The sequence below is a fragment of the Musca autumnalis genome, unplaced genomic scaffold (assembly GCF_047663935.1).
Source record: "Musca autumnalis isolate F117 unplaced genomic scaffold, ASM4766393v1 scaffold_2, whole genome shotgun sequence".
NCBI classification, from domain to species: Eukaryota; Metazoa; Arthropoda; class Insecta; order Diptera; family Muscidae; genus Musca; species Musca autumnalis.
The window spans coordinates 11,831,726-11,853,812 of record NW_027411755.1 but is presented as its reverse complement, the minus strand read 5'-3'; the positions used below and the strand labels follow the sequence as shown (position 1 = coordinate 11,853,812).

The 22,087-nt window shown below is 36.8% G+C and overlaps 1 protein-coding gene and 1 long non-coding RNA gene across 8 annotated transcripts in view; one reads left to right on the top strand and one right to left on the bottom strand.

Moving 5' to 3' along the window:
- LOC141393639 (uncharacterized) overlaps positions 1-13,340 on the top strand; it is a 43,814-nt gene extending 30,474 nt beyond the window's left edge. For 6 of the 7 annotated variants that reach the window (XM_073966948.1, XM_073966950.1, XM_073966954.1 and 3 more), the window contains exon 2: positions 10,892-13,340. In XM_073966948.1, the coding sequence (XP_073823049.1) occupies positions 10,892-12,573 (1,682 nt within the window). In that variant the 3' untranslated portion in view covers positions 12,574-13,340. Of the gene's footprint in view, positions 1-10,642; positions 10,819-10,891 lie in introns of those variants that run through there. The other variant, XM_073966949.1, reaches the window with a different exon arrangement.
- LOC141393646 (uncharacterized) overlaps positions 1-22,087 on the bottom strand; it is a 194,925-nt gene that overhangs the window by 163,069 nt on the left and 9,769 nt on the right. The gene's annotated exons all lie outside the window — the stretch shown is intronic.

Sequence of the window (22,087 nt, the reverse complement as noted above, 5' to 3'; positions counted from 1 at the left end):
GTAGGATTTTTGTCTGCAGATAGTAGACAGGAAATAAAAAAATAATATAACGTCTATACAAAAATTGGAAGAATTCCACACCGAATATAACATTTATTAACATAATGTTTTGAATGCTAGATTTTCACAATAATTTTGTGTATGTTCATCAGACATTAGTTTGTACAAAAATTGTATTTTCATCCATAAAAATTATTGATTTGACTGGTTTTGATATTAATATGAGCTTCATTGATTAAAACGTCTTACATAACTATGCCTACCACACCCACAAAGACATTGTGCAATGAAGGCTTTGAAATTATTAAACCTTTCATTTTTGTTCGGTGTACCGTTAGGCCAACTTTTTGTACAAAACGAAATTATGTTTTTATTTCCTGTCTACTATCTGCAGACAAAAATCCTACCGCTTTATAAGGTGGAAATGGCTCTTACGAAACTATTTCCCAGACAATTCCCTCGTAAAGGACTCAAACAAGTGGGATAAAAGCCAATTTAAGGGTAAATAAGCACCGATTATGGAACGACAATCACAGGGTATCGTTCAGAGCGTCGTCGAGGGAATGAGAGGAAGCCAAAACTGTGGCTTTAGATCCCAAAAATAAAATAAATTCGTCAAATTATGGGCAAATTTTGGAAAACCTTAGGTATGCTCTAATTATCAAACTTAGACTCAATAATATGTACCATTGAAGGACATTTGATACTAAAAATGAATCAAAGTAACCGATTTCTAAAATACATAACGATATATTCACATATTGTGTATGAAAATTACCTTAAAGTAACCTTTACATATAGCGTTCTTAATTATGTGACCAGGTCGATTTATGACTATTTTAATAAATCGTGGTTTCTTTCGTATAAACTAGGGAGAAGTAAAACATGTTTTGGCTTTATTTGAAAGTGCTTACCCTGTACTTTATTTACAAATTTTGTTCCATATAAATATTCAAATATTTGGAACGTAGCAAGTCAAATACTTTTTAATACGATGTCGTTCTTAATTATATGGCCGCCACTGTATTTATCTTCACCCTGACAGACGACAGTTTCTGCATTTAGTCCCGGGCCACACTAAGAGTAATTTCACTGAATTTTTAACATGAAAGTAAAAGAAAATGTAAAATAAAACGGTCTGTTTGTTTCATACGAATATTGTAACAAAGCAAATTTGCAAAACACATGAAACCGTGTACACTAGTTTCTTGAAATTATGCATTTTTCCCAAAAAATGCAAAGTTTTATGTCAAAATTTTATTGAAATTACTCTAATGTGGCACGGGACTGCTGTTTCCTGGTAAACAACTGTTTTGTTGTTTACTGCCATGCAAATTGTCTCTCCGAGCATGAATATATGAATATGCTATCTTTTCTACATGAATATGGGCTCTCTTTTACAGTATTGCCATATTGAAATACCTATGTAAATTCAGTTTAAATTCCCTTTGATTTTGTGCATTAAGAATGTGGATAATGCACGAATTAATTTTAATTAAGGCAGTTAATGCAAATTTACGCTGCCGTCTGTCTAGGGTATAAATTACTGGTAGTTCGATCAAAAAAGGTATATAAAATCCTCAAAATACAAAAAAAAAACGGTAGGAACATTTTTGGTGGAACACTGGGAACGCCAAATGTGAAATTACAGGTAGTTCGGTCCAAAAATGTAGCAAAAATCGTCAAAATACCGAATATCGGGAGGTACCCTTATATGGGGGGCTATACCAAAACATGGACCTATGTTGACAATATTAAGTGGATAAGTTTTGTGACCACTGGCAACCTCTAATGGCAAATTACCGCTAGTCAACTGAAAACGTTCAGTTAAAATTTTCAAAATACCGAAAATCGGGAGGTATGGTTATATGGATGCCATACCAAAATATTTACCTTTATTGGTGGTGATGTTTTATGACCTCTGAGAACATCAAACGTCAAATTACAGTTAGTTCGGTCAAAAAATGTTGCTAAAACCCTTAAAATACCGAAAATCGGGAGGTACCGTTATATGGTGGCTATAACAAAACATGGACCTATGTTGACAATTTTTGGTGGATATGTTTTGTGACCTCTGGGAACCTCAAACGTCAAATTACAGGTAGTTCGATCAAAAAAATTTGCTAAAACCATCAAAATACGGAAAATCGCGAGGTACCGTTATATGGAGTCTATACCGTTATATGGAGTTATATGGAGTCTATAGCACAGATATTTTGTGACCTCTGGAAACCTAAAACGTCAAATTAAACCCTCAAAACACCGAAAATAGGGAGGTACCGTTATATGGTGGCTACACTGAAACATGGATCTATGTTGACAATTTTTGGTGGAGATATTTTGTGGCCTTACAGATAGTTCGGTAAACAACGTTGCTAAATTCCTCAAAATACCCAATCCTAAAATCCTCAAAATACCGAAAATCTGGAGGTACCGTTATATGGGGGCTGCTATACCAAAACATGACCCGATATAGCCCATCTGCGAACTTGAGATGCCTATGGAAAAAGACACTCAGGTGCAAAAATATAGTGATTGCAAAATACGGACATGACAATATCTACTCAGAATTGTATCCTTATCAAGAATATATATACTTTACTAGCATGTGCCCGCTACTTCGTTAGCGGAAGTGACACAATTATAAAGAAAATCTCAACATTAAAACTATTTTTTAATAGAAATTATTTTTGTTATTTCTGACCGATTTCTGAATTTAATACCCTAATTTTGTCTTCAACAGCAACTCATATGTACAACAAACCAAACACTATTGAAAGAATTTTTTTTTAATTTGAAATTGAAAATCAAAATTTTTACAAATTCATCGTTTGTAATCATTTTTTGTCTAACTGGATTTTAACGAAAGAAAATCTTTTGTGCGACACCTGTTATGTGAAAACAAAATTATATAGCTTATAGCAAAATTTTATAGCTTACTTGAAGTTTATACCATTATCACCAACTGCGACATCTGTTGCAATGGAAAATAACAACCTTCATTATCTTTCCAATATATATTGGTTTACGATAAAATAAATGCGACTAGAAGTAAACTACACTTATTGAGCACGAAAAATGAAATTTTTCATGAAATTTTTACAAGAAATCTACCAATTTGGTTTAGAAGGTTTTGTTTTCATCTGATAGATCATACCTTGAGATACTTTCGGAATTTTTTTTGTTGAAAAATATTGGACAGTGTTCTGACAAATGGCCGCCTTCGAAACAGTTTGCGGTGCCCACTGTAGATCGAAAACGAATTAAGCGATCAACATATTGTTACGGAATTAGATTTAACTAATCTCCGTGTAGACGTTGTTTTATTCCCCAGTACGATTTGTACCAAATACCCTGTTTTATTTGGTATTTCGTTTTAGATTACGTTTTCGGTATTTCGTTTTAGATTACGTTTCTACAATGCTTTATTTACTTTATTACACTTATTCGGAACCGACTTTAATTACTAAGCACACAGCAAGTCTCTAGTTAGCACGCAGCTATTCTTTAACCGATCTGTTCAGTTCAACGCTTAAAACACAACTCACTCAATGTTGCCGCTCCTTCCGCTATTTATAACCAAAATCTCCTTGGTCTAAAATTATCCACAAAATCTGGCAACATCTCGAATCTGTGCAGCGAACACACAGACGCACATTCGCACTAAGCGAACAACCATACTCACATACATACAAGTAGAACAAGTAGACAAGCGCAGTAATGACGCAATTACAACAACAAACAAATGCAAGAAATAAGAAATGACAACTAAATGATAATTACATGATTATGGCAAAACAAACAAAAACACATTAATAAAAGTTAAAGTACCCAGCAAAATTTTATGGAAGTGGTTCCATGAGATGCCATGATTTCACTGGATCTTTTGCATTGGTTCAAATGAAGTCGTGAAAGATCCGATCTTTTCATTAGCATTTAAACCCATGCAAAGGAAGTCGTGAAAGATCCGATCTTTTCAGCAGCATTTGAATCATTTTTACAGATCACTACAAAAAAAAAAAATAGTCGATTTGTACATCCCTACATGTAGCGACATCAAAACAAAGGAGTATACATTTCCAAAAATTTTGTTATAAAATTACAAGTTAAATGTAGGTTCACAAACAGAAATTCTTAAAGGAGTGCTAGTCCATGTCGAAATCTGAACTGGTGATGAGAAGATAATAGAAAAGCTTTTGTAAGATGAAACAAAATCAGTGGCTGAGAGTGGACGAAGTAAACTCTGTTTCGGTGCAGCGGCGGTGTTTAGACTGCCATAGCTGGGACAGCCGGAAGTCAAGTTTCTCACTTAAATTTACAACCTGCCGCTTGCTAAACACATCGTTCCCGAAGTCTGGAAAATAGGCCAGCTACTGAAGCCCGAAAAGGATGCCAGCAAAGTTGAATCTTACAGGCCGATTTTGTCGCCCGTAGCAAGGACCCTTGTGGCGTTAGTTCTTCCACCATCAGAAATAACTTTCCAGTTGCCGATCAATAGCATAGGATCCATAAGCAGCACAACAACTGCGCTGAAGGCCATCTCCATATTAGCCGAAGACTCACTCAGAGCAAGGTGTGCGATAGAACAGTGATAGTGACACTTTATTTAGCAAAGCCCTTTGATATTGTCAAGCACCCTCGTTGTTTGATGTCATCGAGCAGACTACGCACTGTCCAAGTTTGAAACGTTGGATAATAAATTTTAAGTGTGGATGACAGTAGTACGTAGAATTTAGGATCAAGAAGTCCAAGACCCGTAGAGTGTAGAAAACCTCTTCTGAATTCCAAACGCAGTTATCGTGTGAATGCGGTCCTTGGAGAACATCCACCATCTATCGCAGCTGAGAAGCGCCAGCTGTCAGGTCAAACCAGAGTAGTTTTGGGTCAATACGCTCGGGATGGTGCAGCCGTCAAAATTCCTATAGGGCAAGTACTGATGACACCGTGGAAACATGCCCCCACGACACACTGCTCCTTTTCAATTGCCCTACCAATCCTGCTAAGAAACTTAAGTTTGCAGCTTTGTGGTTACAAACCATATAAATAGCGAAATAGCCACATTCTTACGACTGATAGACCAAGAGTCAGATTAAGCAGAAAAATGAGAATACAAACATATTAACTACTGTTACAACAACGAGAACAAACTGCAAATATAGATGTAAACTTTATGATGATAAATAAATTATAGTTATTTCATTAACTCCTTTGAATTAATAAAATAAAAAAAAAATAAAATCATTTTTCAATACAGCATTTTCCGAACAAGACGTGAAAATTACATGCCAAAGGGTTGGTGAAAATGACATGCCAAAGAATAGTGAAAATGTTATTCTTGGGAATTGGTTAAGATGGCAAGCCAAAGAATTGTTGAAGATGCCATTCCATCGAGTTAGTAAAGATGACATGCTTAGGATCTGAAAATGAATTGCATCTTTTGGGGGTCACGCTCTTGTAAAAAGAATGAGTGAAGATGCTGAAAAAATGACATTCCATTTCACTTGCACCCATTCTTGAATAGCATCTATGGCATCGAACATTTTGTTGGGTAATAACTAGACTAAAGAAGAGAGTTCTACATGGTAGTTGTAATTGCTTAAATAAAGTAACTGCATAATAAAAACTTTACGTTACAATTCAAATTTTTAAATTAACAGAAATAAAACTAAATTAACTTAAACCTATCAGTTACATTCATAACAAAATGTATGTTTGTGTGGGATCTACATAATTATCTTGTACTTAAGCGAAACGGAATTAAAAAATTTACAATTTAAACAAAACTGTCAAAGTCAAAATTTCTTTATTAAATAAAAAAAATTATAGTTTTTCGCCAGAAATCCGTCAAGTCTCTCACAATGAATTTTTCCTTTCTAACGCTCATATCTCAGCAAATTTTTTTGCAACATATTCTATTCTACCTGTACTTTAAAATGAGTCAATAAAAAAATTTCGATTTTTAAAATGTGCAAGTGCAGTTTAAGGGCTGTTCATGGATTGTTTTGAAATTTGGATCTAAGTTAGTTCTTATGAATCTGATTACAAAGAAATATTTTTTTTAAATTGGCTTCCTGGTACTGTTCGAACACTTCTTGTATTTTGAATTATTTAATATTAGCCACTCTAATAACCTTACAAAAGAAAAGTGTGTTAGGTTGGGTTTCATTATCTCCGACCATAACAAACAACACGACAGCCAATTCTGTGACAAAACAACACGAATTTGTTATTTCAAATTAGTAGGAATAATTATGAAAGTTTATTGGCCCAATAAATGATGACATTATTAACGATTGGGTGCATAACATCTACCTACCCACCCCAAGGGTCTAATCAATTTTATCAACAGACACAATTGATTTTTTGGCAGACAAACAAGTGTGATATTTGTTTGTTTCGACCATAAATTGGATTAGAATTCTGTCAATGGATTTGGAATAAAGTAGGGTACTCTTAGTTTTTTGTGAACCATAAATAATTAAAAGTTTATGCAATTTTTTATTTATATTTTTTAATAATTTGCATTGTGGAAGATTTTAGACAAGATAAATGTTTAAAAAATTTTGAAATAAGTAATGAAACATCAAGAAAAATTAAATATTAATTCTCTCTTAAATTTGTCTCTCTCTTGATTTTGCTCAACTCTGGAATAAAGTCAAAAAAAATGTGATAGAGGGAGAGGAGAGCAAGGGAAATTTAATTATAAGCTGGAGTTTTTTGAAAACCTGGTATTAGTTAAAAGCAGAATTTTCATTATGGTCGGTTTGTTTACATCGAGGTAGAAATAGGCAACGTGAATTATATGGAGTTTTTATAAACTGTTACCACTTACGGAGAAATTACTTTATGATCCTTTTCGTCATAGTTTGTTTATTTGTCATTTATCGTTCTGTAGCGCACAATTGTTTTTCCATTAGCCTTAGCCTGTAAATTGTGGCATCATAAATTTCAAATAGTTCCAGAGTTTACATAAATAAATGGATGACAAAGTGAAATAAACAGAAAACTGTTTGTGTTAATCACACATAATCTTATCTTCCATTAAAAACCTGAGAAAGGTTGTAAGATTCAGAGGTTCCCAAACGAAGTCACCAAAAAGGTGATAAGTGATTATTGTTGTTTTCCAACAAAAGGGAATATAAGGGATAGAAGGCCTACATAGGAAGCTTCATTAGAACAAAAGGATGCTTCTATAGAATAGAAGACATCCGTAGGAGCCTTCTAGAGAATAGAAGACCTCCGTAGGAGGCTTCTAGAGAATAGAAGACATCCGTAGGAGGCTTCTATAGAATAGAAGACCTCCGTAGGAGGTTTCTATGGAATAGAAGACCTCCGTAGGAGGTTTCTATGGAATAGAAGACCTCCGTAGGAGATTTCTATGGAATAGAAGACCTCCGTAGGAGGTTTCTATGGAATAGAAGACCTCCGTAGGAGGTTTCTATGGAATAGAAGACCTCCGTAGGAGGTTTCTAAGGTATAGAAGACCTCCGTAAGAGGTTTCTATGGAATAGAAGACCTCCGTAGGAGGAATAGAAGACCTCCGTAGGATGCTTCTATAGAATAGAAGACCTCCATTGGAGGCTTCTATAGAATAGAAGACCTCCATTGGAGGCTTCTATAGAATAGAAGACCTCCATTGGAGGCCTCTATAGAATAGAAGACCTCCGTAGGAGGATTCTATAGAATAGAAGACCTTCATTGGAGGCTTCTATAGAATAGAAGACCTCCGTAGGAAGCTTCTAAAGAAGATAAGACCTTCATTGGAGGCTTCTATAGAATAGAAGACCTTCGTAGGATGCTTCTATAGAATAGAAGACCTCCGTAGGAGGCTCTACAGAATAGAAGACCTCCGTAGGAGGCTTCTATAGAATAGAGGACCCACGGAATAGAGGAATAGCAGGCTTCTATAGAATAAAAGACCTCCATAGGAGGTTCTATAGATTAGAGGTTTCTATAGAATAGAAGAACTCCGTAGTAGGCTTCTATAGAGTAGAAGAACTCCGTAGGAGGTTTCTATAGAATAGAAGACCACCGCAGAAGGCTTCTATAGAATAGAAGACCACCGCAGAAGGCTTCTATAGAATAGAAGACCTCCGTAGGAGGCTACTATAGAATAGAAGACCTCCGTTGGAGGCTTCTATACAACAGAAGACCTCCGTAGGAGGCTACTATAGAATAGAAGACCTCCGTTGGAGGCTTCTATAGAATAGAAGACCTCCGTAGGAGGCTTCTATAGAATAGAAGGCCTCCGTTGGAGTCTTCTATAGAATAGAAGACCTCCGTTGGAGGCTTCTATAGAATAGAAGACCTCCGTTGGAGGCTTCTATAGAATAGAAGACCTCCGTTGAAGGCTTCTATAGAATAGAAGACCTCCGTTGGAGTCTTCTATAGAATAGAAGACCTCCGTTGGAGGCTTCTATAGAATAGAAGACCTCCGTTGGAGGCTTCTATAGAATAGAAGACCTCCGTTGGAGGCTTCTATAGAATAGAAGAACTCCGTTGGAGGCTTCTATAAAATAGAAGACCTCCGTAGGAGGCTTCTATAGAATAGAAGACCTTCATATTGGAGGCTTCTATAGAATAGAAGACCTCCGTTCGAGGCTTCTATAGAATAGAAGACCTACGTTTGAGATTTCTATAGAATAGAAGACCTCCGTAGGAGCCTTCCATAGAATAGAAGACCTCCGTAGGAGCCTTCTATAGAATAGAAGACCTCCGTAGGAGGCTTCTATAGAATAGAAGACCTTCGTAGGAGGCTTCTATAGAATAGAAGACTTCCGTTGGAGGCTTCTATAGAATAGAAGACCTCCGTTGGAGGCTTCTATAGAAAAGAAAACCTCCGTAAAAGGCTTCTATAGAATAGAAGACCTCCGTAGGAGGCTTCTATAGAATAGAAGACCTCCGCTGGAGGCTTCTATAGAATAGAAGACCTCCGCTGGAGGCTTCTATAGAATAGAAGACCTCCGCTGGAGGCTTCTATAGAATAGAAGACCTCCGTTGGAGGCTTCTATAGAATAGAAGACCTCCGTTGGAGGCTTCTATAGAATAGAAGACCTCCGTAGGAGGTTTCTATAGAATAGAAGACCTCCGTAGGAGGTTTCTATAGAATAGAAGACCTCCGTAGGAGGTTTCTATAGAATAGAAGACCTCCGTAGGAGGTTTCTTTAGAATAGAAGACCTCCGTAGGAGGTTTCTTTAGAATAGAAGACCTCCGTAGGAGGTTTCTATAGAATAGAAGACCTCCGTAGGAGGTTTCTATAGAATAGAAGACCTCCGTAGGAGGTTTCTATAGAATAGAAGACCTCCGTAGGAGGTTTCTATAGAATAGAAGACCTCCGTAGGAGGTTTCTATAGAATAGAAGACCTCCGTAGGAGGTTTCTATAGAATAGAAGACCTCCGTAGGAGGTTTCTATAGAATAGAAGACCTCCGTAGGAGGTTTCTATAGAATAGAAGACCTCCGTAGGAGGTTTCTATAGAATAGAAGACCTCCGTAGGAGGTTTCTATAGAATAGAAGACCTCCGTAGGAGGTTTCTATAGAATAGAAGACCTCCGTAGGAGGTTTCTATAGAATAGAAGACCTCCGTAGGAGGTTTCTATAGAATAGAAGACCTCCGTAGGAGGTTTCTATAGAATAGAAGACCTCCGTAGGAGGTTTCTATAGAATAGAAGACCTCCGTAGGAGGTTTCTATAGAATAGAAGACCTCCGTAGGAGGTTTCTATAGAATAGAAGACCTCCGTAGGAGGTTTCTATAGAATAGAAGACCTCCGTAGGAGGTTTCTATAGAATAGAAGACCTCCATTGGAGGAAGACCTCCACTGGAGGCTTCTATAGAATAGAAGACCTCCATTGGAGGCTTCTATAGAATAGAAGACCTCCATTGGAGGCTTCTATAGAATAGAAGACCTCCATTGGAGGCTTCTATAGAATAGAAGACCTCCATTGGAGGCTTCTATAGAATAGAAGACCTCCATTGGAGGCTTCTATAGAATAGAAGACCTCCATTGGAGGCTTCTATAGAATAGAAGACCTCCATTGGAGGCTTCTATATAATAGAAGACCTCCATTGGAGGCTTCTATAGAATAGAAGACCTCCATTGGAGGCTTCTATAGAATAGAAGACCTCCATTGGAGGCTTCTATAGTATAGAAGACCTCCATTGGAGGCTTCTATAGAATAGAAGACCTCCATTGGAGGCTTCTATAGAATAGAAGACCTCCATTGGAGGCTTCTATAGAATAGAAGACCTCCATTGGAGGCTTCTAATAGAAGGTTCCCATGGGAGGTATTGTATTTCCCTACTCTAACTTTCTCTCGGAAGTTAAGAATCTCTGCCTTCCCAAAAAAAGCAAAGAAAATCATGATCTTCAAACAAAAAAAAAAAATGGAAAGACAAACCACTTGTATAACATAGTTATTTGACCGAAGAAGAACTAAAACGCAAGAGCAATACACACGACGATCAACAAACAAATATCTTGAAATTAGTCGAGCAAATAATTTTGTATTTGTTTGATTTGTTGGGTGACTGATAGCAAGTCTACTATAAAAGATAAAGATTATTTGAGTGGGGGCAGGGCAGATGATTACAATCAACAGATATTGCTAGGCGTTAGCGGCCCTTGGCCATAATCAAGAGACTCATTTGATAGAAGTTGGTAGTTGAGTAAAGATCGGTGGCATACTAAAAAGTTTTGGAATTTTAAAAATTTTGGGGAAATATTTTTTTAAGTTTTACAAAAGTAGAAAAAAGGAATAATGGAGGCCAAAGTCTTGCCAAATTATAAGCTAATACCAACCGAGTACCGGTTTGATGGTGGGAATTTTTAGAGCCCGTAAAATCCTTGCCATGTTGTATTAATTTTCTTATTTTTTGCTTTTCTTTACAGAGTCCCACGAAATGAATGGCGTCAAAAGGGTTTTGATATTCTGCACCCTAATTGTGATACTGCCGGCCACCCTGATCATCATACCTTTGTATCTGCGCCGAACCGTGTTTGCTGATGTTGTCTATCCAGTGGCTGAATCGGATATTATTGAGATACGCGATGGTATCTCCTCGATATTCTGTCAACAACATTCGTTGAAAATGAACACGAACTTTAATGCCTTTCAGCTGCGCACTAGACCTGAAATATCCTCACATCACAAACATATTCGCCTCAAGAAATCGATGACATTGCCGGATGATACCTTTGAATATTGGGGTTTCTATTTGTTGAAAGGCGCTCGAGTGCTGTTGAAGTTTTGCTCACGCTATGAAGGTGCTCGTATGTTGGTGGTAAAGGGAGCCCGAGAGCTGGATACCTGTGGTCTTTTGGATCATAATAAGAAAAAACCAAATTATCCGCAAAATCATGAACAGGTAAAGGTGTTCTTTGAAGATATTACCGAAATCCATGAAACTACTTCGAACAAAGTCAGTGAAAATGGCGGAACTCAGGCACCACCGCTTGAGCCGGTTCCCGAAAGTCTAATGGAATTGGAGAATAGTGGTGGGGAAGATTTATCTGAGGATTATGAATATGAGGATGATGATGATGCAACTACCTCTACAACAACCACTACGACGACCACAACAAAGGCCCCTCACACCATCAAGCCAAGGGGGAAGAAGCTGAAAAAGGGTTCTCTGCCAAATGCCCTAAAAAATCATGATCATAATGGCAATAGTTTGATGTCAAAAGAGGAGGAACAGAAAACAGTTGGCCATGAAGAAACAAATAACAGAGAAAGAAGATCCCACAAAAAGCAGGAGGAATACGGAGAGACAAGATCACATTATCGATCTCAAGGCAATGTAAGATCACATAGATCCCATCATGGAGAACATGAGGAACCTTATAAACGATCTCAAGATGCACCTGTTGTAGATGAACATTTTGAAGCCAACATAAGATCACGACGTTCCCACGGGGACCAAAGTCCTGAAAATCTCTCCGCCCTTCATCATCAATCTCACCAAGCCGAAACGAAGCGCAAACAACGCGTCTACGATCAACTTTTCAAAAGTCGCCGAAAACGTGATCACATTTATGATCGTAAATACACACATGGCGGTAATGCCATGAACTTTACCGAAACCGATGAATCCAACTCAATATCAAGTTTTGAAACTGGCCTTCTCGAGTGTTTCAAAACCAACAAGTTATCATTCGGCAATTTTCCACCCATTGCCGAATGTACAAATCCCCATTTCTTAGAGAATGGCTCACATCGTATGCTGTCCATCCACGAAATCGATGCCGATGGTTACTACTATTATATCTTTTATAGTGATAACGATTTGGTGCGTAACGATATTCATGCCATTTTCGATATTTATAAGCCAACATTTCAATATTCCAACATAAGTAATTCTCAGGGTTGTGTTAATGCAACGAATTGTACATTTTCCATTGGCTTTTTGTCGGATGAAATTGTCGTCGTTGAGGTGCCAACTCGCGATGGTATTGAACATGAAGAAGATGACATAACCTATTTGATCTCAACATGTCATCCGCGTACGGAGATTTATGCGATATTTCCAATATTAGTTTTAATTCTAATTTTGAGTTGTTCGTTTTTATAGGAGGCAGAGAGAAGGAGAGATAGAGACAGAAAGTGATAAAGAGCGACAGAAGAAGCAAGTGGACAATTCTGTAAGGATATAAAGTGATATTAAGCGATAAAATTCGTTAGTTTTAACGTTAAGTTGCAATGAGCGGGGGGAAATCGTTAATCGTAAAAAAAGCATTATGAAAAGATGTGAAGAAGTGTGTAGTGGCAGAGTAGTGAGCCAAAGAAACATCAAGAGAACAAAAGTGAGAGACATGAGACAAATCTGAATTGAACAATTCTCCAAAGAAGTAAACCGATGAAATTCGTTAATTAATGCGTTAAATGGCGATACGCGCAGGAAAATCGTGTTTGTTTTGTTAAACGTGAACAAAGAAATCTGAAAATGGGAAATAAGGGTGTAGTGCGAGAGTGATCCAAGGAAAAATAAGAGAACAGAAATGAGAAACGTGAGGCAAATCTGAATTGGACAATTCTCCAAATATGTAAAGCGATAAAATTCGTTAATTAAATGGCGATTCGCACAGGAAAATCGTGTTCTTTTGGTAAATATGTGTGTAGCGGGAGTGGAAGCCAAAGAACAGGCAAGATAACAAGTTAAGAGAAATGAGACAAATCTAACTCGGTCAATTCTCTAACGATCTAAAACGAAATTAAGCGATAAAATTTAAACTTTAACGTTATGTGGCGATGAGCGCAGGGAAATCGTTTAATCTTTTTGTTAATTGTGAACCGAAGATTTCAAATAACTGAGATAGTGAGCTGAAGAAAAACAACAAAGTAGAAATAAGAGTCATGAGACAATTCAGAACGGGAAAATTCTCTACATTAAGCGATAAATTCGTTAGTTAATCCCTAAGTGTTAATAATAAACAACCTAAAGGTGTGAAAGTACGAAATTTCCGAAATGTCAAGACCCATATCTCGGGAAGTACGGTCTTCCCCACGGAAAGCTATATATCGTTGTGTTCAGTGTGCCACGGGCTATCTACTGTAAAAATTTCAGCCCGATCCCAGAGGTGCCCATAAACAACATAAAGGGTGTTGCAAGTACAAATTTTCCAAAATGTCAAGAACCATATCTCAGGAAGTATGGACTTCCCCCCAGAAAATTATATATCGTTGTGTTCAGGGTCCCAAGGGCTACTTATGGTAAAAATTTCAGCCCGATCCAAGAGGTGTACATAAACAACCTACAGGTGTTAAAGTAGGAAATTTCCGAAATGTCAAGACCCATATTTCGGGAAGTATGGACTTCCCCCCGGAAAATTATATATCGTTGTGTTCAGGGTCCCAAGGGCTACCTATGGTAAAAATTTCGGACCGATCCGAGAGGTGTCCCTAAACGACACTTCTTCCATAATTTTTTATGTATGCGAAGTGAGCGGGCAAATCTTTTTGAATATGTGAATATGTACATATGTATGTCGTGGTTTATGAAGCGAAAAATGTAAAGGCCAGAACAGAATCAATCGTCGCTTGATTTGCTTGCTTCCCGAAATGTCAAATTATAAAGGAATGCAAGAGCCTCTTTGCAAATCCGCCTGCGTTCTCCTTTAGGAGGCTCTGGCATTACTTTATAACATGGATAGGCAATGTGCGCTTACTGAGAGCAAGTGAGCGAAAACTTCAATGTAAAACGCATTGAAATGTATGCTCACTTGCTCTCAGTAAGCGCACATTGCCTATCCATGCTTTATAATTTGACATTTTGGAAGCAAGCAAAGCAAGCGACGATTGATTCTGTTATGGCCTTAAGAGACTTCAAACAAATCTGAATCGGGAAATTGCGTAGCGATTTAATTTAGCTACAAAATTCGTTATGCATCGACAACTTTTTTGAAGGCGAATAGTGTGAGAGAGAGACTCAAAAGGGCATAGTAAAATAAACGTGAATTAGTGTGTGTAATGGGTTAGTGTAAGAGAGCTCTCTCTCTCTCTCTCTTACACTAACCCATTACACACACTAATTCACGTTTATTTTACTATGCCCTTTTGAGTCTCTCTCTCACACTATTCGCCTTCAAAAAAGTTGAGAGAGAGAGAGAGAAAGAGAAGGGTGAAAGAACAACTAAGCAGGGGTGCCAACTTGGTGGTTTTCCCGCTACATGTGGTGATTTTTGACGTAGAAAAACCACTGTTTAAGCCGGAATGTCAACTGTTTTAAGGTAAAAATCGCTACAGACCTATGGTGCGTATGTGGCTGTAGCGATTTTTGGCTCGGAACAGTTGGCATCCCTGCAACTAAGAGACATGAGAGAAATCTGAAGTAGAAATTCTCATTTGAAATTAATACCACAACGAATATTTGAGAGAAATCTGAGGTAGAAATTCTCCTTTGAAATTAATACCACAACGAATATTTGCAGAAAAGATTTTGTTATTTTCATGACTTTCTCATGGACAAAATGTAGAAGCAATCCGTAGTTAAAACTGGATTCCTGCCCAACTTTTCAGGAGTTTGTGGGAAATTAATCAGAAAGTTAGAAACTTATTATTCCGGTGACAGATCCAATAGAGTCTACATGAATAAAATCCTCCATTCTGAAGTTATTACGTTTGAATTGCTTTTCATACCTTCCACCATATAATTTTTTTTTTTAAATCCACGATTAAAAATATTTTCTTAAAAAACCCACGATTAATTTTTTTTTTCAAAATCCACGATTAAAAATATTTTCTGTAAAAATCCACGATTAAAAATATTTTCTTTAAAAATCCACGATAACAAATATTTTCTTTCAAAATCCACGATAACAAATATTTTCTTTCAAAATCCACGATTAAAAATATTTTCTTTAAAAATCCACGATAACAAATATTTTCTTTAAAAATCCACGATTAAAAATATTTTCTTTAAAAATCCACGATTAAAAATATTTTCTTTACAAATCCACGATTAAAAATATTTTCTTTAAAAATCCACTGGATTTCAGGTAATTTTCAGTTTTTATCTAAAATTTCGGTCTGAATTCGCTGTAATTTGCCATTTATAGTTCCCCGTGTTCAAAAAACGTCTCCACCAAAAACCGACAACTGAGGCCCACGTTTTGGTATAACCCTAAATTAACCCTCCCGACTTAAGGTATTTTGTTTCAGTTACATTTTCTAACCGAATTATCTATAATTCGGCTTTTGGAGTTCCCAGCGGTCAAAAAACTTTTCTCCCTAAAATTGTAGACATAGGTCCACGTTTTGGTGTAGACCCCAATATAACGGCACCACTCGATTTCAGGTATTTTAAAATTTTTATCTGATTTTTCGCCCAAAATTGGCTGCAATGTTCCATTCATAGTTCCCAGTGCTGAAAAAACGTCTCCATCAAAAACCGTGGACATAGGCCCACGTTTTGGTATAATCCCCACATAGCGGTACCTCCCGACTTCAGGGACTTTGAATTTTTCAGCTACATTTTCTAACCGAATTATCAACAATTTGATTTTGAGGTCCTCAGCGGCCAAAAAACTTCTCCCCCTAAAATTGTAGACATAGGTCCACGCCTGGTTATAGCCTACATATAACAGCATCACCCGATTTCAGGTATTTTAAAGTTTTTATCTAAGCTTTCTGCTGGAATTGGCTGCAATTTGTAATTTACAATTTCCAGTGGTCACAAAACATCTTCATCAAAAACTGTGGACATAGGTCCACGTGTTGTATACCAACACCTCCACCTAACGTTACCTCCCGACTTTAGCGTTTGCGGAGTCTTTAGGTAAATTTTTAACCGAATTATCTACAATTTGGATTTGGATTCCAACCGCGGTCAAAAAACGTATCTTCTAAAATTGTAGATATAGGTCCAGGCTTGGGTATGGGTCACAATATAACAGTACCACCTGAATTAAGATATTTTAAAATTTTTATCTGATTTTTCGACCAAAATTGGCTGTAATGTTCCATTCATAGTTCCCAGTGCTCAAAAAACGTCTCCACCAAAAATCGTGGACATAGGCCCACGTTTTGGAATGACCCCAAAAAGCGGCACCTCCCGACTTCAGGTATTTTTAATTTTTCAGCTACATTTTCTAACCGAATTATCAACAATTTGATATTTGAGGTCCAAAGCGGTCAAAAAACTTCTCCCCCTATAATTGTAGACACAGGTCCACGCCTGGGTATGGCCCACATAGAACAGCATCACCCGATTTCAGGTATTTTGAAGTTTTTATCTATGCTTTCTGCTGGAATTGGCTGCAATTTGTAATTTCTAACGGTCAAAAAACGTCTTCACCAAAAACTGTGGAAATAGGCCCACGTGTTGGTATAACCTCCACCTAACGGTACCTCCCGACTTTAGCGTTTGTGGAGTCTTTGGCTAAATTTTTTAACCGAATTATCTACAATTTAGCTTTTGGAGTTCCCAGCGGTCAAAAAACTTTTCCCCCTAAAATTGTAGACATAGCTCTAGGCTTGGGTATGGGTCACAATATAACAGTACCACCTGAATTCAGATATTTTAAAATTTTTATCTGATTTTTCGCCCAAAATTGGCTGTAATGTTCCATTCATAGTTCCCAGTGCTCAAAAAACGTCTCCACCAAAAACCGTGGACATAGGCCCACGTTTTGGTATAACCCCCACATAGCGGCAACTCCCGACTTCAGGTATTTTGAATTTTAAACAGCTAAAAAAACAGTAAACAGTCAAAAAACTTCTCCCCCTAAAATTGTAGACATAGGCCCACGCCTGGGTATAGCCCACATATAACAGCATCACACAATTTCAGGTATTTTGAAGCTTTTATCTAAACTTTCTGCTGGAATTGATGCAATTTGTACTTTATAATTCCCAGTGGTCAAAAAACATCTTCACCAAAAACTGTGGACATAGGTCCACGTGTTGGTATACCGCCCACATAGCTGTACCTTCCGACTTCCGGTACTTTAATGTTTTAAGCTACATTTTCTGACCGAATTATCTAAAATTTGGAATTTGAAGCTCCCAGCGGTCAAAAAACGTTTCACCCAAAAATCGTGGACATAGGCCCACGTTTTGGTATACAAACAAACCAAACAGCGGCACCACCCGACTTTAGGTATTTTGAATTTTTCAGCTACATTTTCTAACCGAATTATCAACAATTTGATATTTGAGGTCCAAAACTTCAAAAAACTTCTCCCCCTAAAATTGTAGACATAGGTCCACGTTTTGGTATGGGTCACAATATAACGGTACCACTCGATTTCAGGTATTTTAAAGTTTTTATCTAAGCTTTCTGCTGGAATTGGCTGCAATTTGTAATTTATAATTTCCTTTTTTAAAAAAACATCTTCAAAAAACTGTGGGTATAGGTCCACGTGTGTGTATAAACTCCACCTAACGGTACCTCCCGACTTTAGGTTTGTGAAGTCTTTAGCTAAATTGTTTAACCGAATTATCTACAGTTTAGCTTTTGGAGTTCAACCGCGATCAAAAAACGTATCTCCTAAAACCTCCACATAGCGTCACCTCCCGACTTCAGGTATTTTGAATTTTTCAGCTACATTTTCTGACGAATTATCAACAATTTTATATTTGAGGTCCCCAGGCGCCAAAAAAACTTCTCTCCCCTAAAATTGTAGACATAGGTCCACGCCTGGGTATAGCCCACATATAATGACATCACCCGATTTCAGGTAATTTGAAGTTATCAGTCACTGTTTCTGACCGAATTATCTATAAATTGGCATTTAGGGTTCCCAGCGGTCAAAAAACTTCACTACCTCAAATTATCAATAAATTGGCTTTTTGGGTTCCCTGCGGTCAAAAAAACGTATCCACCAAAAAATGTGGAATAACCTCCACATAACGGTACGTACCACATTTTCTGACCAAATTATCTACAACTCGGCATTTGAGGTCCCCCTAGAGGTCAAAAAACTTATCCACATAAACTGTGGATATTGCTGACATTTTGAGCAATTTCGGGACCTCATTCTTGGGATGGATTTGCTGTTAGTTTGGGAGAAATAATGACTATCGTTGGTGTAATTTTTAATAACGACCTGAGAACAAAACCACTCAAAAGTGTACCTATCGAATTTTTAAACTTTTTATGGGGAGGTAGCCTAGGATAGGAACGAAATAGTCCAACTTCGATCTTGATTCAAGTATGGTAGAAATATTACGTTGAGGCTTAGTTCTTTCGAGAGTTATTAGACATTTTAGATGGTGACCATGGGGGTTTTAGAAGACTTTCCGGTCATTATCTCCGGAAGTATGGATTGGCCCACGGGTCCCATCGTGGTGTAATGGTATGCACACCCGCCTTGCACGCTGAAGGTTGTGGATTCGATTCCCCGGCCAGGCAACATCAAATTTGCAACGGTTGCAAGTACCCCTCATTAATGTTGGCGACATTGACTGAGTATTTCAGCTATGTAAAACTTTATTGAAGTGGTGTCTTAAGACACGCTGTTCGGACTCTCTCCCACATCATTAAGCTAATCGGGTATGTGATGAAAACCGAATCGACTCGATTTGCAGAATCGACATGATATATGATCGGAGTGACGTTGATGATATATATAGTTTTGCTTTGCAAAAGCCCCTTAGTTGAATAATATTTTTAAAATCCATTTTCAATTTCATTAAAATATTCACCAAAATTAGAGATATACGATTTCGATTTATCGCAAAACGAGTCGAATCGTTTTCCATCACATAGCTGAACATGAATCGGGGTGCACTCATGAGAGAAGTCTCCCTTGTCCCGTCTGGGATGTTTGTGGAAAAATTATATTATTATTAATGATATTCTCACAAGGACTACCTTCAGTAAAACTATGAAATGGCCCTTGAACAGCCCTTAAACTAAACTTCTTCGAAATTGTCTAAAATTCTGTGGGGGAGATACTCGAATTATGTGAGGAAGCATGGACTTGCCCACGAAAAATTCATATCATAATGGCTATCATATTGATCCTTAACCTTTTTCGAATCTTTGTTGGTGAGCTATCCGATTTATATAAGGAGCTTGGACTTGCCCATGCACAAATTTATATCGTTGTTATCAGAATCACAAGGGCTAACTTTGGTAAAAATTCCAAAATTATTCTCGAACTGTCCTTAAACTGAACTGAACGGACTCTCTCCCATATCATTGAGCTAATATGAATCGGGGTGCACTCATTGATATGAGAGAAGTCTCCCTTGTCCCTTCTGAGATGTTTATAGAAAAATTATATTATTATGGATTTGCCCACAAAAAATGATACAGGAACAAGACAACAAGGACTAGCTTCAGTATATATATGAAATGGTCCTCGAACAACCCTTAAACTAAACTTATGCGAAATTGCCTAAAACTCTGCGGGGGAGATACTCGAATTATGTGAGGAAGCATGGAAGGAATGGAAAAATTCAAATCACAAGGGCTATCAAATTGATCCTTAACCATTTTCGAATCTTTGTTGGTGAGCTATCCGATTTATATCAGGAAGCTTGGACTTGCCCATGCACAAATTTATATCGTTGTTATCAGAATCACAAGGGCTAACTTTGGTAAAAATTCCAAAATTATTCTCGAACTTCCCTTAAACTGAACTTAATCACACGGCAGCGGGTTCTTTCGTACCGAAATGACCCGGGACCATAGTGTTTCGGCCAGCGGCTGCCAACCCAGCATTAAACCTATGCTTCTACGTAGGTTTAAATGCTGCTACAACAACAATAACAAATTTTAAAATTTTTGTGGAGGAAACCCGAACTGATTTTTTCGATATAGTCCATCTTCAAACTTGATTTCAGTTTGAGAGAAAAATTCCAATGTGTACAAGTTGGACCAAGGTCATTCACTACTTTCGGAAAGACATTATATCGTTTTAAGCAGGGCTACATTCGGTAGAAATTTCAAAATAATCCTCGAGCAGTCCTTAGACTACATTTAGTCTTAACTTTTTAAACTTTTTTTTTCGTAGTGAAGATCACGACCAAATAGTCCACTTTGAACAGGATCTGAATTTGGAAGGAATATTTCGATATCAAAGATTTGACCAAATCGGTTACTCACTTCGAGTATAAGCCAGCTAAGCTTGGCAAAATCGTCTGATGAGGCTCTCAGGTACATTTTTGATCTATTAAAGGCCATAAGCTTTAGGGTAGTCACCTCAAGAAGTATGGACTTTCCCCAAAAAATAATTATACTGTCGAAAAGGGGACGGGTCCTTACTTAACTGCAATTGTGCGAGAAAATTGAACATTTTATGTGGACGATACCCACAATTTTCGAACATGATCAGTCAGTAGTGCGATTCTCTAAATCCTTTTTGAGTTTCCGACAAAAATCGGTAAAATTGAAATGTCTATAATTCCGTTAATTAACGATATTTTTCGGTAGGTTAGCGATCAAAAAAAGTAGTCCAAAAGTTTTATTTGAACTTGTAATTCACAATTATGCGTAAATATTTTATATATTTTTTCGGTATGATTTCGCAAATCCGAAGTCCTTGTAGTTGTTTAAAAAAATCTTTATTTTGTTGCAGAATATTCCTACATAGAACTGCTTTGAAATGGAAAAAAGTAAGACTATATTAAAAAATAACTTCATAGCATAGACTAGAAACATTTGGTGCTCTAAAAACATAGCTACTGTGATAAGAGAAGTGAATGTCAAACGAAACGAACTGTTGTGTAAAATAAAACTCAAATGAAGAACTAAAATATTTAAATATGATATTGGAAATAAATAATGCTCGCTAAATTAAACTCTTCATATAAAACCAAATGGATTTTATATGTCTGAGGAATGTGATAATTTGCCTTACAAAAAATATGGAAAATATATTAAAAACTATTCACAACCCCGAGGAACTACTTAGGAAATATAAAAATCATATCTCAATAATTGTAATATGTAATTATGTACTATATCAATTTAGAAAAGCCCAGAAACTTAAAGACATATCAATCATCTACACCAAGGTCTACAACAAGTCGAACGATAAGTCCAGTTGGACAATAACGTTTGCTTCTGTGTTGAATGTAAAAAATTTCGAATCACAATAATTAAAAAACTACTAAATCTCTTGTTAAAAAATTTACTTATCGCCCGACCTGCTATAGGCCTTGATCTATCTTCGGCCACCCTTCAAATAATTGTTTTCTTATCAAATTAGTTCTACATGATTAATTTTCAAAAAAAACTGGCATTTAATCACTTTGCTTTTTTGTTGTCCCTCACCTAATATCAATTGCTACCACTTTAGTAATTAGAGAAGCGTATGCTTGAAAATGGAATTATCTCAACAATAACTAAAATATGTAATTAATTTACTTGATAATAATTAGTTTTTAAGTGTTAGTATAAATTTATATATGACAAAATTAGAATATCAAATTTATCAATTTATATTATGTATTATATAGTATGTATGTATGTACTTCAAAACGTGTTTTCTATTGTTAGGCACTTAATATTTTTTTATAATAAAAATTGTAAGTTGTAATAAAATAAACATTTCTGGTATGTTCATTAGTAAGCAATTTTTTATGCTTAAGAGGTAGGTAGGTATGGGTGAAGTGGGGAAAAACTAAAAAATATATTA